Raw genomic sequence first — 18806 nt, forward strand, 5'->3', positions numbered from 1 at the left:
GTGTCTAACCCACCTTCCTAGATGCTTTGAGGCTGTGGAGGGCCAATCTTCCCCTGCTATAATAGCAAAACAATAGTAGCTAACATTGATTTTTAGAAAGAACATTTAACATGTTAGACTCTGGGCCAAGAATATAAAATACATTATTTTTGTAATCATCACAAAAACTGTACAAAGTAGGTATTATTATGGCCATTTCACGGATGAAGAATTTGAGAGTGGACGAACTAAGGAAATGTGTCCAGGTCATTCAGATAGGAAAGGCTCAGGTCTCAACTTCACTCATCCAAATCTAAACTCAGTGTTCTCAACCTCTACAGGACCCAGCTGGATGGTTCTAGAGACACATTCCTGGCCCCTGTGAATGCTCTTTGGAGGGGTGAATTCAGGGCAGGAGTCTTACAGTCTGGGTCCCAACAACACGGCCTGCTGTGTTGTAGGACCTAGGGTGTTGCAGACTCTCCTGGATGTGGGAGCCAGGGTCTGTGCTGTTTCCCTTTCCTCTCCTCTACCTCCCAGATTTCTTAGTTCCACCACAGCCTTAGCCTCAGCACTCCAGACCCCTCAGTCCCCTCAGCTGTTCTAGTAAATATGGCAAGAAGCATTCCTGATGCCTCCTCTCTTTCCTTTGACAAACAACATGGAATGCATTTTGAGACTAAAGTCTAAGTAATGACCTAATGCGGGGCTCCCCAAGATGGTTTGCTGAAGTGTTTAAATTTTAATGAAATTAAAATTCTGTGAGTTTTTGCTGAGGACTACTGGGTGCTAGGCACACTCTAAGCAATTTACTTGTAGGAATGTAGATAATCCTTACAACACCACTGTGAGGTAAGTACTATTATCTCCATGTTATTGATTAAATTGAGAGAGATATTAAGCAATTTGCCCAATGTTAATCAGCTGGTAAGTGGTAGAGCTGAGATTTAACCAGGTAGTCTGTTTCTGAAATTTGCATTCTTTACCTCAACATTATTGTGCTACTTACCCACTTTTGATTTTATCTGTGTATTATTTCAGGCACATTAGCATCTCAAGAACTTTTCTACAGTGTTCTGAAAACCTGCTCCTCAATTACAACTTTGATATTATGAGGAAATGAGTTTTGAGTACAGATAATATTTTTGCTAGTTAACGGGGCATCTTTTATATAAATATTTTATCTTAAATAGATCATAATCTACATTCTTATACAATTTAAAATGAGGGAACTAATTTTCAGTGGTAGGAAAAAGGTGAAGACATGGGAGTGATACAGTCTTAGCCTTCACTCATATTTAAACCAAATCTTTGATTGCCATTGTGTGAAATGGAACAAATTAAGTTCCTGAGGTCTTGACTCCCTTTTTATAAAACAAAAAAAGGGATCAATTACACAAAAAACAAGAAATGTACAGCCCTTTTCTTTTTTATTTTTTGAACTCTTTTCTGCTGGGCTTGTGCTTGATTTCAGGACACTTTTTCACTTGAGGCAGCCACTGGCCATTGGGGGTGACAGAGAGAAAGTGAGAAGAAACCTACTCACCATCTTAGACTACATGATCTACAAATTCCCTCTCAATTCTACAAAATTGATCCCTGAGGTACAGCACAAATATTAGCATGCACAAGACTTTTATTATTATTATTATTATTATTATTGAGATAAGGTCATGCTCTTTTGCTCAGGCTGGAGTGCAGTGGTGCGATCATGGCTCACTGCAGCCTTGAACTACTGGGCTCAAGTGATCCTCCTGCCTCAGCCTCCTGAGTAGCTGGGACTGTAGTTATGCCACCATACCCAGCAAATTTTTTTACTTTTTGTAGAGATGGGGTGTTGCTATGTTGCCCAGGCTGATCTCAAACTCCTGACCTCAAGCAATCTCCCTACCTCAGCCTCCCAAAGTGTTGGGATTACAGAAGTGAGTCACCGCATACAGCCTTGTCTGCATTTTTATAAACTTGAAGTAGGTAGATTGGGAAGGAAAACACATTTAGTAACTATAAAATTTTGAAGTTGGTTCCAGAGAAAGGTAAAGGGATTACTACCCCAACAGGAAGTTGATTATATGGGTGGCTATATTATACATTTACATGTGTGCTCTCACACACATATATTACTGCTTAGAGTTGTAGAGTACAGCGATTACACATTTTAAGACAGGATTGAGAATACTGATTTGGTCTGATATCCCAAGAATCTTCCAGAGAAATGTCTGCAACTTTAGGAGGTAGCTTTTAAAATAACTCCTCCTTTTGGCACTTTTATTTCTTTAAGATTAAACTGGTTCTGTGTTAGGCTAATCAGGAGTACTGGGACTAAGCCTAACCATCAGGGCGTGACTGTTTCTGCACATGCTCACATGACTCAGAGAGCTGTTCTTGGACTTAGTAGTAAGGGCTGTCATACCTAAACCTTCATTTAAGCTGCTGAGTTATTTTTAAAAAGTGGTTTGTAATTCCTAGAACCTAGGGCATAACTAGCTGTTCTAAGGAGTTTAGACTTAAAACATATTAATAACTTGCATTATGAGGGGCTTAAAACAGAACATGCCAAAACTAGGATTCAAACTGAGGCTCTACATGGAGAAAAGATTTCCTTGACAATGGTAGCAGGGATTGGTGCAGAGGGTAATCAGTCTGACACTAAAATAATGAATAGACAAAATGTACCTTAAGGAAATTGTGTAAAGCTTCTTGCACAGTTGAAGATGGTATCTTTCCAAACAGAGTAGCAGCCATTTTTTTCTCAATCCAGCTCAGTTTTGAGACCTGCAAATACACAACAATATCACTCTTAGAAAGTTGTTCACCTTTTGAATGGATTATCTCTCCCCAGTTAGATGTGTGTGTGTTATATGTATATACGTGTGTGTGTACATAGATATAACATATACAAATGTAAATATATATCCATAAATAATATATATTAGAGATACCACCCTCATGGCATTAATGTTAATATTTTACCTTCCTTTTTCACAATTCTAAGGAACCATGGGGTCCAAAAGCACTGGTTTCAAAACCAACTTGAAATACTTTTGATAAGAAGATTTATGTCGAATCAGAGGAAAAAGGGATGGGGTGGGAAATAATGCCGATCCTGTTTGTTCATCTGATTCTGGATTCTGAGGCAACTATGGTGTATTTCTTCGTACAGCACATAGGGGCTACAAGACTGCCTTTGCTCTCCTCCTGCCTACTCCATGCTGCCAACTGGCCTCCTGACCCAGAAGTAGCATCTCAGAAATATAAATAGAATAGGGATTCTCAAGTCAGAAGGAGTGGGGAATGGGGACCCACCATACATATTTTACAATCCTGAAGATTTTTTAAAGAATCAATAACCACCAAAACGAAATTTCATATTACCATTGATTTTTTGCTTTCTTCTAAAAAGTTTTCCTTTTTCCCCAAATAAAAATATTAGATGTTCATTCTAAAAGATTAAGCTGGCTCAAAAATGAAACTTAAGAGGGTATTGACCCTGTCGATGCTCTGTACAAACCCATAAAGTATCTTCCTTCTCAATCCCATCATCTAGATACCTCGGTAGCCAATATCCTCTTTTTTTAAATTTTTTTGACAATGTCTCACCTCGTTGCTCAGGTTGGAGTGCAGTGGTATGATAATGGCTTACTGCAGCCTCAAACTCCTGGGCTCAACAATCCTCCTACCTCAGCCTCCTGAGTAGTTGGGAATATAGGTGTGCATCACATGCTCAATTAATTTTTTTAAATTGTTTGTAGAGACAGGGTCTTCCTATATTATCCAGGCTGGTCTTGAACTCCTGGGCTCAAGAGATCCTCTCGCCTCAGCCTCTCAAACTGCTAGGATTACAGGCATAAGCCACCTCACCCAGTTCATTATCCTTTAATTAAAAAATCATTTCCTTATTTTTTGACATAATTTTTCATATTGGTATGCTTATTTTTGCTTTGCTTTGAACTTCGTAAAAAATAATATACTGCTTATTTCCGGTATGACTTGCTTTTTCACTTAATGGTATGGTTCTAAGATTTCATCCAGGATAATGAGTATGACTGAAGTTCAGTCATTTAAATAACTGAAATATTTCATCATTTCAACAGACATCAGCAATGTTTTTATCCACTCTTTTGTCAATGGACATTTGGGTCTTTTTCATTTTTTTGCTCTTAGGACCAAGGCTGCCATAGCCATTCTTGCACATGCCTTCTGGAGCACATTTGTGAGGCTCTGTGGGTAGGCATGATCACATGGCAGGCAAATATTCAAATTTAAAAGACACTACTCAATGGTTCCCAAGGTAGTCATGTTGATTTATGTTTCCACAGCAATGTAAAAATTCCTGTTGCTCCATATCCTTGCAACACCTCATACTGAGATTTTAAAATTTTTATAAAATGAGTAGGAATCAAATGGCATCTACTTGGGGTTTTTATTATCATTTTCTATAATTTTTTAAAATTTTTAGTTTAATTGCATTATGGTCAGAAAAACTGCATGACATCAATTCTTTGAAATATATTAAGATTTGTTTCCTGGCCTCATATATGGTCCATTTTAGTACACATTCTGCATATGCTTGAAAAGATGTCCATTCTCCAATGGTTAGCCACATGGCTTCATAATTATTAGATCAGGCTTGTTAAATGTGAGGCTCCATGTTTTACAAACTAATACTTTTTTGTTTTCTTGTTCCATTAATTACCAAAAGGGGTGGGTGAAACTACCAGCATATGGTTGATCTGTACATTTATCCTTATAATTTGGTCAATGTTTATTTTATAGTTCTGAGGCTGTCATTAGAAGCACACTAGTTTATAAATACTTTCCTTGTGAATTAAACTTTCTATATAGTTACGCTCTTTATCTCTAGATATACTTTTGCCTTAAAATTTATGTGTGTGTGTGTCTGTAGTAGTAGTAGTCATCCCCTCTTCTTCATGGAGTATATTCCAGGACCCCCAACAGAAGCCTGAAACCATATATACATATATATATATATATACACACACACACACACACACACACACACACACACACACACACACATATATATGTTTTAGTTTATTATTTATTTGCTTACTATTTGATATAACTTTTCTACATGTTTACTATCTATGTTTATTGGTCATTATGTATTTTTTAAATTGGCTTTATTGAAGTATAATCTACATAAAATCTCCTCCATTAGAAGTGTACGGTTCGATGAGTTTTGATAAATACATACAATCCTGTAACTGCCACAACAATCAATATATACTACATTTTCATCATCCTAAAAAGTTCTCTCATATCCCTTTGCTGTCAATCTCCTTAACCTGCTCCTAGCCCTAGACAAATACTGATCTGACTATAATTTGCCTTTTCTAGAGTTTCATATCAATGCAATTAGGTAGTCTTTTGTGAGCTTTCTTGGTATAACACTTTGAAGAGTCATGCATGTTGTTATGCTGCTAAAGTTGCTATGAAAATTCATATGCTAGTCTTTGTGTGAGCATATATTTTTATTTCTCTTGGTGAATACTTAGGAATTGATCATATATTCATTATTCACATATTCCCATTGAAACATGTGAGTTTCAATTGCTTCATATCCTTGCTGGTACTTGCTATTGCCATCTTTTAAATTTTAGCCCCTTTAAAAAGTGAATATATAGCAAGCAGTCTTTCTCTGTGGTTTTAATTTGCATTTTTCTAATGACTACTGATGACCAATATCTTTTCATATGCTTGCTTACCACTCACAGGCTTTCTTTTGTGAAATAATTGAAATGTGATCTGGAAAACAGTCAAACATATGTGGAAATACTTCTAGTTTTCATCTTTTCGATTTAATTTTATGGCCATAATAGGTGTTAGACAAAATGCTGTAATTAGCATAGGTAATGTTATAAAGACTGCCTGACATCCTGGAGTAAGAGAAAAGCTGTCAAGTCCTTTTGAAAGTTCTAGCTTGTCCTGTTACATGGCCATAACAAACAGTTTATTTTCAGAAAGCAGGACTGAATTTTGCTTATGCTGTTCATCTATCCCCTGCCAATTCCTCTTATTTTAAAAAACACATTATATGTAGATATTTAATATTCTGTATCCCATATTTCCAAAATCTGAAGTCCTTTTAGGTCCACTGCTGGTTTTTTGTTTTGTTTTGTTTTCTGCTGTCATTGTTGTTCGTTTGTTTCCTTGTATAGTCTATAATTTTTGACTGTGAACTCATCATTGTTGGGATACTTTCTGTGAAAGTTTTACAAAGTCTATCTAAAGGTACCTTCTTCTACAGAGGATTGGCATGTGCTTTTGCCATTTCTCTATGGCATGAAGATCAGAGTCCATTTTGAATAAAAATTTCTTTCTTGGGCTTTTAAGCCTAGACAGGTAATTCACATTGAAGTTCCAGAAACTTGTGAGGTTGGGTAAATGGCTTTTAAATCTTAGGAGCATTTCCTCTTTTCAGCTCTATCTTCCCAATTGTTACAGCTGAAAATGAATTTTCACTGCTATAAGCTTCTGCTGAATAAATTTCATTTAAGTTCATCTTTTCCGCCCCCCGGCCATTGTACTTTTTTGAGTCCTGTATATTTGTGGCAGTCTTTAAGCTGCTCTCTGCTCTGCTCAGGTCTGTAGTCCCCCAAACCCAACAAAGGTCTGCAGACTAAGCTTTAGGTTACCAACCTTGGTAAACGCCCCTGACTATCAGGTGGTTTCAAGTTGGTTTACCAGTCCTTGGAACTGGTATTCTTGCTTTGTTTCTGGCCTTTGGCTGTTTTATTTTATTTTATTTATTTTTCTGTAGGTTCTTATTTTATTTTTATTTTATTTTATTTATTTTTTTCTGTAGATTCCTTCACTGACCTGATTAGAAATAGACATACACACTTCAAGCTAACACACACTTTAAGATATTGTGTGGCCAGAAAATTTTGAGTTCTCTATTCTGCATATGCTGGAAACATTCTTTACACATTTGCTCATACTTGCTTTATTACCTTGGCGGAAGCTGATTCCCCCTGATGGAAAGAGTTCCAACTTCCTCTCCCACAATTCATATTTATTACCTATACTTATAATTTGTAGGCAGTAGAGCTTACTAGTTAAGAGCAAAGACTTTAGAAGCAAACTGCCTGGGCCAGGTGCAGTGGTTCATGCCTGTAATCTTAGCACTTTGGGAGGCCAAGGCGGGTGGATCATTTGAGGCCAGGAGTGTGAGACCAGCCTGGCCAACATGGCGAAACTCCATCTCTACTAAAAATACAAAAAAAGACTACCCGGGCATGGTGGCACACACCTGTAATCCCAGCTACTCGGGAGGCTGAGGCAAGAGAATCACTTGAATCCAGTAGGTGGAGGCTGCAGTGAGCCGAGATCATGCCACTGCACTCCAGCCTGGGTGACAGAGCAAGACGTGGTCTCAAAAAAGAAAAAAAAAGAAAAAAAGAAAAGAAAAAGAGAAACAAACTGCCTGTGTTTGAATCCTGTTCTACTTATTATCTACTGCTTATTAGCTGAGTGACTCTGGGCAAATTATTGACCTTATCAACCTTATAGGGTTTTTGAAAAAGTGAGTGAGCTACAATATATAAAATGTTTACAGTCACATAAAATGCTTACAAGAGCCATGTACATGTTAGCCATTATTACTACTGCTTTTCATATTCTTTGATTTTTGGACTTTTTCTCTAGTTTTAGTGAATCAACCATTTAAACAACAAATTCTTGTAGAAGCAGCTTATTTTAAGTGCCAAAAAACTGAACTAGATGCTGAAAGAAAATTATCAAAAAGTGTAAAATGTGGACTCTTTCCTTGAAGAAATAACTCTTTCAGATAACTTTGGATCAACAGAAAATAAACTGTAAGTAAAACATGTGAGTTGTTGGGAGGTAATACAACCTTAGCAAATTAGTAGTGTACTCAACAGTACAATATTTCACAGCATGAAGGCATCATTGTGTATTTTACAGCATTGAGTAGATTATAAAAATTTGAGTGTCATTCTATTATTTGACTTTGCCGTCTTACAACTAGGAAAAAATAAGAAAAACAGATGATATACCTTTACTCCTTTTTCCTTAACAAAATGTAAGTTTTCTTTGTATGTAACACAATATAAAGAGCATAAATTTTGGAATTAAATTTGAATTTCAATGCTGCCTCTTTCATTGACCAGTTAAATGGACTTTGGGAAGGTTCTTAATATCGTGAAGACTCAGATTTTTAACCTTTAAAACTGGTATAATAACAACTGCTTCATAGCAGTGTTTTAAGGATGAAATGCAACAAGAAATATAAAGGACAGAATGCATATTTGGCATAGAGCAGGTGTTCAATAAAACCAAACTTCTTTCTTCACCTCTAATTCTCTTTCAGCTGCAGTGAAGAAGTTATCTCTTTGCCTACCCTAATTTTATCATTCAAAAATGGCATTGTCCTTTCACAATAATTTTTTTCACATATTCTTAAGATACATTTTCACATTCTGTAATTTTCTATGAACTAATAGTGTCATTTAAGACATGGACCAACTGCTTTTATTTGAGCTATATATGTCGCGTAACCCTTCCAAATTAAGTTCCTTAAAAGCAAGGACTGTTTTATTCATCTCTGGCCAGTTAGTTAGCACATAATTTGTGCTCAGTATACACTACTGGATGAAAAAAAGTCCTCCTACAGAACCGTGAGTAGTGACCTAGACACAGGGCATGTGTGTGGATGGTTGATCCCAAACTGAGATATCTACAAAGGGAGGGAATGTGACTACTGCAAAAAGAAATGAAAGAGCAGGAAAGAAAAAGGTCACATATATATAAAATACGGCATATAACATACAAATATATATAAATTACAAGTTTATAAATTATAAAATACCTAGATTATAGATTTTAAAATTATAATGTATAAATTATAAATTCAAATACAATTTTAACATATGTATTATACATTAAAATAAAATTTATATTGCTATTATAATTCTCCCTAAAGTAGGCACTGGGTAAAAATAAAACAATAAGTCTTTGAAAATTTATCCTATAATCATACTACATTCAAATAAAGTTTATAAATAAAGGCATCCAACTTACAGTGTAACAGTATCTTCCTTTGAGGTAATATAGAAAGGGTTCCTCTGGTAAAAGTCTGATTGCTATATCTAGATGTTCCTGAAAGAAGCATCCAAAGGAAAATCATCTCCCAAGTTTCAGATATTGTTGAATGGAACTACACCACAGCCTAGTAACTCAAAAGTGGTTTTAAAATGTTGTCTCAGTCCTCGCCATCTCTATCATTAATACAATGAAATCTTATGAATAATTAAATTACCAAAATGATTGCTTACAACCAGAACCGGAACTGTGACTAGGATTTAATAAAGCTACGTGTAATTTAAAGCCAAAATACTGTTATAAAATTAGAAAACACCAAAGTCATATGTTTGCCTACCTATGACTTAACTAGTGAATAGTTACTGATTCTGAGGTGAGCTTACAAATATCAAATGACATGGAATAGGGGATAATGGCAGAAAAAAATAGAAGAGTTAGATGGGAGAGAAATCTAATCCTTTGGCATTATCAAATGGTTATAGGGAGCTAGAAAATAGGGAAGAAATGTTTACTCATCTCTGTAATTATTGACATTGAGGGTTATGTATTGAGCTATGGAGGCAAATAATACATTATGTGTGTGTGTGGATTACTTACTTTATTTGTCTATCATGGCAAATTTAAATCCTAGATTGGATCCTACTTTTCCTCCACCAAATCAATATGCAGAGATTGTTAACTACTTAGTGCTGGTCACACTCATGCTGTTATTGAGCTTATGACCAAAAGGCTTTTTTTTTTTTTTTTTTTGAGACAGAGTCTCATTCTGTTGCCCAGGCTGGAATGCAGTGGCATGATCACAGCTCACTACAACCTCCGCCTCCTTGGTTCAAGCGATTCTCCTGCCTCAGCCTCCCACAGAGATGGGGTTTCACCATGTTGGCCAGGCTGGTCTCGAACTCCTGGCCTCAAGTGATCCACCCGCCTCAGCCTCCCAAAGTGCTGCGATTACAGGTGTGAGCCACTGCACCCGCTGGCTAATTCTTAATCTTTGAAAAGGTAATACTCATCTACTCTGTGACTTCTTTCAGAATCTGAACTAATAATAATCTTTAATCACCCAAATAATTCTTTTTGTCATAGCACTATTTAAAGAGTATCATATTTCATTTTCTGATGTTTAAACAAAAAAGCAAATTCCCAGAGCTTAATCTGTTGAATAATCTGGTTTATGTCTGTTGATGGAACATATGGCTACATTAAAACATTTTTATTATTAATGAATACCCTTCCATAAGTCTGGATCTGAAAAGAAATATGAAAAAAAAAAAAAAAGAAATACCTTGAAGAGGTGTCCATAGTTGATTTTGTTTTGTAAACCCTCAAACTCAGATACATAGCCACACAAAACTGCATACCTGAAAATGATAAAAACAGTGGCCATTGTGTAAATTTTCAATAAAATGCTACCAAAACATAACATTAAAAGAAACTCTAAAACATTCATTCATATTTAACAAGAGTATTCATATAAGGGCCCTAACAATAATAAATACTTGACATTAACATGAGGCTAGTTTTCTCACCTATAACTGGGGATACTAACAATATTGATATGTATATTGTGAGGGTATAATAAGCTAAAACAGGTAATGTGATTAGAACAGTGCCCAGGACATAGGGAGTTTCAATAAAAGCTACCTGCCACTATCATCATCATCAATATTAAAGTCATGAAGAAATTCTCAGAAAAAGTCTAATCATTTTAAGTATTAAATTAGAAAAAATATAGTCAACAGATTTATAACATTAAAAACAGTTCAGGTCAACTTAAAAAATTCATTCCCTCTTTTAAAAAACTTAAAATTTCATGAGCTCCTTTAATATGAATATGCAAATAAATACCATGATTAAACCAAAATCAAAGGTAATTTTAAAATATGCTTTTTCAAAAGATTTCCCCTTCTCCTTCAACCCTTCCTGGAAACACTGCATTACTAGAATAGTGCATCCCATCGGTCATTTATTTGTTTTCACTGGGAATACAAAATTTACACAAATAATTATTTGACTTTAAGTTGCGTGCAATATTTGTTCCGCAATTTGCTTATTTACTGGAAAAATTGAGGATATGTTGCTTTTCACATTCGGAGTGTTTCTATCTGTACAAAAATCTTTGAAGTATTTCAGAGTGTTTTTGTCTAAGGTAAAATATCCATTTACTTAAATATTTCAAGAGTAGGTGTTAATTTTTACTTGCATTATCATAATAACTAAGATGAAAAATATAACTTCAGATGTTATTTATCTCAGTCATTTCTGTGAATACACATAACTTCCAAGTACAAAAAAAGTGAACAATTTTAATTTGGAACAGTAAGACCATTCCCAGACACAAATCCATACCACCTATGCACAACCAATAAAATGGCCACTTTTCAGTTATGACCTTTTTGATCTCTGTTTTCAGTTTCTGTATAATCAGCAGAATCTGCTATAGTAGAAGCAAGGAGGAAGACCATACCAACCTATTAAAAACAACCTCAGAACTTAACTAGATTAGGATACACTACTACTCACAAATTCTAAAATCAGACTGAATTTCATGTACCTCTCTAGATCCACAATAAATCTCTCCAGAGATTTCAAATTCAAGAAAAGCAGATTGACAAAAAATGACTCTCAAACTGTTTTATAAAAACTGTTATTGTTGCCTCAGGCCTATGTTCTTTTATTTAAAAAATTAATAAACTACGTTTTAGAGCACTTTTAGGTTCACAGCAAAACTGAGCAGAAAGTACAGAGGATTCCCATATATCTCCTATCCTAGCCCCCACAACTTCCCCCACTATTATTTATTTATTTAGAGACAAAGTCACGCTCTGTTACCCAGTCTGGAGTGCAGTGGTACGATCTTGGCTCACTGCAACCTCTGCCTCCCAGGTTCAAGCGATTTTCATGCCTTAGCTTCCCAAGTAGCTGGGACTACAGGCATGTGCCACCATGCCTGGTTAATTTTTGTATTTTTAGTAGAGATGGGATTTCACCATGTTGGCCAGGCTGGTCTCGAACTCCTGACCTCAGGTGATCTGAGGTGATCTGCCCACCTCGGCCTCCCAAAGTGCTGAGATTACAGGCATGAGCCACCATGCCTGGCCAACTCCCCCCACTATTAACATCCCACCTGACAGTGGTACATTTCTTAAAACGGATGAACCTACACTGACACGTCAATATCATCCAAAGTCCATAGTTTACAGTATGGTTTGTACTTGGTGTTTGATATTCTACAGGTTTTGACAAATGTATAATGATATGTGTATACTGTTGTAATGTGTTACATAAAAGTTTTACTTCCTGTGAAAATCCTCTGTTTTCTCCTTATTCATCCCTCACTCCCCGCAACCCCTGGCAACCACTGATCCGTTTACTGTCTCCACAGTTTGGTCTTTTCTAGAATGTCATATAGTTGGAACCATATAGTATATTGCCATTTCAGATTGCCTTCTTTTACTTAGTAATATGTATTTAAGCTTCCTCCATGTCTTTTCATGGCCTTGATAGCTCATTTCTACTTAGCCCCGAATAATATTTCATTGAATGGATATACATAGTTTTATTCATTCGCCTGCTGAATATTTAAGCATTTCTCATAGAGATCTTGTACATACTTTGTTCATTTTCATCTATGTATTTCAATATTTTTGGTGCTCATGTAAATAGTAATATGTTTTTAATTTCAAACTCCACTTCTTCATTGCTGGTATAGAGGAAACTGATTGACTTTTGTACATTAACCTTGAATCCAGCAACCTTGTTATAATTGCTTAATTCCAAGATATTTAAAAAAAGTTTTTTTTACAAAGACAATCATGTCATTTGCAAATAATTTTATTTCTTCCCTCCCAATCTGCATACCTTTTATTTCCTTTTCTTGTTATATAGCATTAGCTAGAACTTTCAGTATAATGTTGAAAAGCAGTGGTGAGAGGGACCATCCTTGCCTTGCTCCTCATCTTAGTTTCTTAACGGTTGGAAAGCAAGTTTCTCACCATGAAGCATAATGTTAGCTGTATGTTTCCTGTAAATGTCGCTTTTTTTTTAATCAAGTTGAGGAAATTCCATTCTATTCCTAGTTTGCTGAGAGTTTCTCTCTTTGCATTATGAATGACTGTTAGATTTTGTCCAATGCTTTTTCTGCATCTGTTAAAATAATCATGTGATTTTTTCTGCTTTGGTGTGTTAATGTGATGGATTATAGTAATTGATTTTCAAATGTTGAACTGGCCTTGCATACCAGGAATAAATCTCACTTGGTTATGTAATTCTTTTTATATATTGTTGGATTCAAACTGCTAATATTTTATTGAAGATTTTTGCTTCTATGTTCAGGAAAGATACTGGTCTACTACAGTTTCCTTCTAGTGTCTGATGTTGGTATTAGGGTAATGCTACACTCAAACAATGAGTTAGGAAGTGTACCCTCTACTTCTATCTTATGTAATTGGTATAATTTTCTCCTTAAATATTTGGTAGAATTTACCAATGACCCCGTCTGATCCTGATGCTTTCTGTTTTGGAAAGTTATTAATTATTTATTCCATTTCTTCAACAGAAGTAGGACTATTCAAATTGTCTATTCACTGTGTTATTTTGAAACAGTCTCTGCCATTCTGTTCAATCATTCCTCCCAACGAGTTCCAATTTGGGGAACAATTCTAATCCTTCCAAATTCAACACAACTACCTCCCCAGACTCTCTCTTTTTGTCATGGGCATTATCATTTTCCAAATTATCTGGACTTAAAACTTTAGGCCACTTTCTATTTAAATATACTTTTAGAATAGCTTTGAATTTACAAAAAAATTCTCATAGTACAGTTTCTTTATATGTCACACCTAGTTTTCCCTATTGTTAACACCTTACATTACTACAGTTCATTTGTCAAAACTGTACCAACATTGATATACAATATTGATACAAAATTGTCACAATGAACCAATATTAATACACCATTAACTAAAATCTATACTTTATTCAAATTTCTATATTTCCCTATTATCCTTAGTCATTTTTGATACCTTTCTCTCCATCCTTCCTTTCATATTTATTTCTATTAAATCATAACTTGTTAGGTATCTTTTTCAACATGTTAAAATCTTTTGAGTTACTGTTGTCATCCATCATATACCCTGTTACTCCTAATTTTGTGTTCTCTGTAACTTTTATAAGCATACCTTCTATCTCTTCCCCCATCAACAAAATTACTGAACACACTGGGGACCAAGATACAGATCTGGCCCTAGAATCGCCCCCAGACTGACAGTGATCTGTTGAATAACCAAGCCTCAAACTGTTCAGTCAGTATGGGTCAGCTGACTCAAAGCTGGACCACATTTCTACTTGTCCAAAGAATGTTATGAGTGAACTTGCCTCAGTGCTTTACTTCAATCCAGGTATACTGGATCGATTTCCCTAGTCTACTAGCAAAAAAATAAATAAATAAATTAATTAAATAAATAAATAACAGATCATTTCACCTTTTTAGAAAAATCTATGTTGGTTCTCTTTCAACTTACACACTTATCTAGAGATGCACAAAACAACCCATCTAACTCTTCGTGCTGGAATGAAAGGCATAGATGCTATGTTCACTGGTCTATAGTGGTAGAATCTATCTTCTGCTATTTTCTGCAAATCAGAACTACTTATGCACATCTCTAGGCTTTTATTTTGCTCTCTCAACATATTCTCTCCAAGTTACTCTGAGTCAACGGAAAAAAACTCCATGATTTATAAATACAATTATATGAAATATATAATTTTCCTTTTTAAATAATCTGCCCTTAGAGTTACATTTTTCATATTTTTTTGGAATCTGCTTCTTTAAAGTTTAAAATATTATCTATCTTTTTATGTATCATAAATTCAAAGGTACCTGGTCACTTTCTCCCAACGGGTCATTACTCCTTTTCTTTCAATCAATTCTACCTATGTTTGTGTGTGTATATGATTTTTAAATACTGTTCATTTAAAATACATAATTTTACGTTTATTTCTCAAATACACAGGCTGATGGAAATTCTGAAGAAAGTTAATTCACAACACGGTATATTACCTCCATCTAGAGGTCATTCTAACTACATACGTTTTGACAAGAACACTGTATTTTCCTTTGCATTGATAGTGAATATATCCTTAATCATTGACTATCATACTGTTTCAACAACTACTAAAACAACTCCATGAATTTCCCTGCAGTATTTCTGATTCAGCACCGATGCCGTTTCTACTATGAAAAAGCAGAGGCAGCATACTGTTAACAGAAAAATGACTAGGCATAGAAGAATACAAAACTGGGTTCTAGTTTCTGTTTTTCCACTTATTGTATGGCTCTGATTACTACTCAACACACACTCATGCGTGCACGCACACATACACACAGTACCTTGCTTACCCCATCTATAAAGTGAAAACAAGCTGTTCTGTGAATCACATGTTCTAAGACATGTGGATATAATTTGCAAACAGTAGAGCACAACCAATATGTAAGACATTACTTATAATTAAGGTCAGGTTTATTTGGCCAACAAACTGCAAATCCATTGGTCACTTTATTCTCATTCTCTTGATTCCAGAAGTATTAAATATTTTTTGTCAGTACAACAAAAACAACTGAATCTTATAGAAAGCATATACAGCCCTAAAGTTACAAAGCCATTTCACTTAGGAAAAGATAGAGATAAAACTAAGTCACTAAAATGATCTGTATTTTTCAATCATTTCCAAATAATATTAACCCTTTATGAAAATAATTCTTAAAGATTACATCTTTTGTTTCAAACTGAAGGTTTATAAACCATCATATAATGCTGTAAACCCCACGGTCTGCAAACTCTTGCAGTAGGGCCAGATAGTAAACATTTTAGACTTTGGGGCCAGTCTTTTGCAATTACTCTGCCGCTGTGCAAAAATGCCTGTGTGTGGCTGTGATCCAATAAAACTTTATTTACAAAAACAGGCAGTCGAATTCATCTGTAGGCCATAGTTTGTCATTCATGCTGAATGAATGAGAAAACGTCTTATTAACATACTAATAAATTCAGTCTTAATTCAGTTTTAACATAATTAAAGAGAGTCCAGCAGAATAAGATTTCAACATTTTATTATAATTATAAAATCAGACCACCTAAATTTCACCCATTGCTTCTCAAGTCAAAGTTTAAATTTCTTTTTTCATCACCTCAAATATCTACTATTTAAGGAGGACTTTTGCATTCAGTAGGATATAGTATAAGAATTACGATTAAATTGACATTTAAAGTTCTTAAACCTTAATCAACTGATTAGATTTTAATATTTTAAATTCAAAACTGATACTGAATAAGAAATTAGGTGAAACACAATTGGATCACTACTCTGTGTTTTGATAAGATTTAATATTGGGGTTAAATGCTATGATTATAAACAAGGCATTTGGTTCTCAACAAAAAGTAAAAGAAGATGAACAAAGGAGATGTAACCAGATTAGTGGAAGACAGACTGGGAAAACCAGAGTTCAGCATAATTTATGTTCACAAGATACATTTCAAGGTACTTAATGAAGCCCTCAGAGAAAATTCAACATTGTTCCTCTATAAAAATTTGGAAACCCACACTGATAAATAACCTCAAATTGAGGATTTACACCAAATGCACATTTTGAATGTGATTCTTCGTGGGTACAGATGCATGTAGGAGAGAAGGAAGAGGACAGAGGACGGGAAAGGAAGAGCAATAGAGGAGGGGGAGAAAGAAGAGAGGGAAGAGGACGGGAGGGAACAGAGGGGCCGGAGGTAAGAGACAGGAAGAGGAGGGGAGGAGGAGGAGTTGAGAGTTAAAAGTAGGACTTCAGTGTTCTTTCTGCATCCTAATTAGGCTAACCAGTTCCCAAATACCTCCGTTATCAAAGGAGATGAAGAGAGACAGTAGGGCTTGATCACCACAAATTTATTACAGTTACTACTAAAAGTAGAAGAACGAAAGTGCTTTAACATATATGTTAATCTACTAGTGTTATTATGTAAATTAGATTATATAGGTAAACCTGGCTAATATAATAGCCAAGACCCTCTGTTCTAGGGAAATGATCTTAAAAGTCTGTACCAAATTGTTACCTGGAAAATTACCTTTTTCCCTAGAATTTTGGCAGAGGCATCAAGAATACAAAACAATACTTTATCTATTAGGTACTCCAATCCCTAAAGCAAGATTCTCTATTACTCATCCGTGACATACTAAGAAATTATTCCCAGGTTTTGCCAGATTTAGCCCTTCATTCTTCTCCAGGCTACATAAGAGAAGGCAAAGAATTCACCGGAGGGAGGAAGAGACTGGGAGTGAGGATTTCTCCAGGGTTAGGGTGCTGTGGGTTCCAACTTCCACCCTCTCATGACAGAGGGCAGGGGCTAGGCTTGCATCTCATCTAAAACTATGGGAGGGCAGCATCAAAAAATCTATTCATATTTTGGCATGTGTCCCTTTGAGTTTGGACAAATAAAATGTTACCGGATTCCTCCCCAAGGAATTTGAAGTGAGAGTCTGTGAGTGGAGCTCCCCCTGCTGGTGGCAGGTGAAAAAACAGGTCTACTTTAAGAAAATGGTTTGTACTTCAGATTTTGGTGGGAAAAAAATGAGTCTTCTGTGGGACAACTGTGGACCTGTGGAAAGGGAGCCATTTTAAGAGAGGTTTTGCCTAACAGTGCCCCTACATCATAGGGATGGGAAATAAAGTAATCGCAAAGAAGGGTGGATTTCTGGAAACTTAGGGCTGAAGAAAGTGTCATACATTTATTATTGTATCTTCCCACTATCTGGGGCACCTGTATTGCTGGAGAGAAAAAGAAAGCAAGGAACTATAAATGTAAAAATGCAACTACAAGTAAAAGGAAGAATAATAATTAAAAACAATATATTCCTTCTTTTTATAATTTATAATTTATATTTATAAAATAATGTTTACATAAACATACAAAGGGTCCAAACACAAGAATGATTTTTTTTTTGCTCTAAGAACATTTACCTATACCAATCTAACTAATTAGATTCTCTTTGTTTGAACTTTTTATATCATAAATGGCTTTTCCTTGATCTGTGGAATTTGTATATTACGACACATCAATGCATAAGAAATGGTTGACGTGCTTTTCTACATTTCATTTAGAAACATGCTAACATTTTAGCATTTGTGTTCAAACAAAATGTTATGCTGAACTAGATTTAATTATAACATATCATCTTCAAAGCCAGTAGACTTCGTAGATTCATTCAAGAATTTTTCAATAAGTTTCCCTTAAATATATTTAAAAGATGCATAATAACAATATGTGAATAAACAGAATAAGAACAGTTACTGTGCTATTATATACATTTTTCAGTGAATGTGACTGACAGATTAAACGTATGGGTCAATAATATTTTGAAAAATCCATTTAATTTATAAAGAGGCAGGTTAGAATTTAAAAGACTGCATAAAACCTATATACTTACCACAGATGACAATGTCCATTCATGGGTGCTCTATTAATAGCCCTTTCACTTAAAGTTCTTCCTGAAAGATAAGAGTGCTTATACTTAGTACCTTCATGTGAGTTGGTAGGAGGTGGATTATTGAATTAGCTCAATGGTTCACAAAGTATGGTCCCAAGACCAGAAGCATCAGCATCACGTGGCAACTTTGAGAACTTTTCAGCCACATTGGAGATCTACTCCATCCCACACTGTGGGATTGGGGCCCAGTAATCTGTGGTTTAATGAGCCTCCAA

General features: G+C 35.2%; 1 protein-coding gene across 5 annotated transcripts in view; it reads right to left on the reverse strand.

Moving 5' to 3' along the window:
- The window catches only part of RMDN2 (regulator of microtubule dynamics 2), a 128959-nt gene that overhangs the window by 56940 nt on the left and 53213 nt on the right, over positions 1 to 18806 (reverse strand). For all 5 annotated transcript variants that reach the window (XM_011997343.1, XM_011997345.1, XM_011997344.1 and 2 more), the window contains 4 exons: positions 18532 to 18592; positions 10346 to 10421; positions 9043 to 9120; positions 2653 to 2751 (listed from right to left, as the gene is read on the reverse strand). In XM_011997343.1, coding sequence (XP_011852733.1) covers positions 2653 to 2751; positions 9043 to 9120; positions 10346 to 10421; positions 18532 to 18592 — 314 coding nt within the window. The remainder of the gene's footprint in view (positions 1 to 2652; positions 2752 to 9042; positions 9121 to 10345; positions 10422 to 18531; positions 18593 to 18806) is intronic.

Source organism: Mandrillus leucophaeus, unplaced genomic scaffold, assembly GCF_000951045.1.
Source record: "Mandrillus leucophaeus isolate KB7577 unplaced genomic scaffold, Mleu.le_1.0 Scaffold538, whole genome shotgun sequence".
NCBI lineage: Eukaryota > Metazoa > Chordata > Mammalia > Primates > Cercopithecidae > Mandrillus > Mandrillus leucophaeus.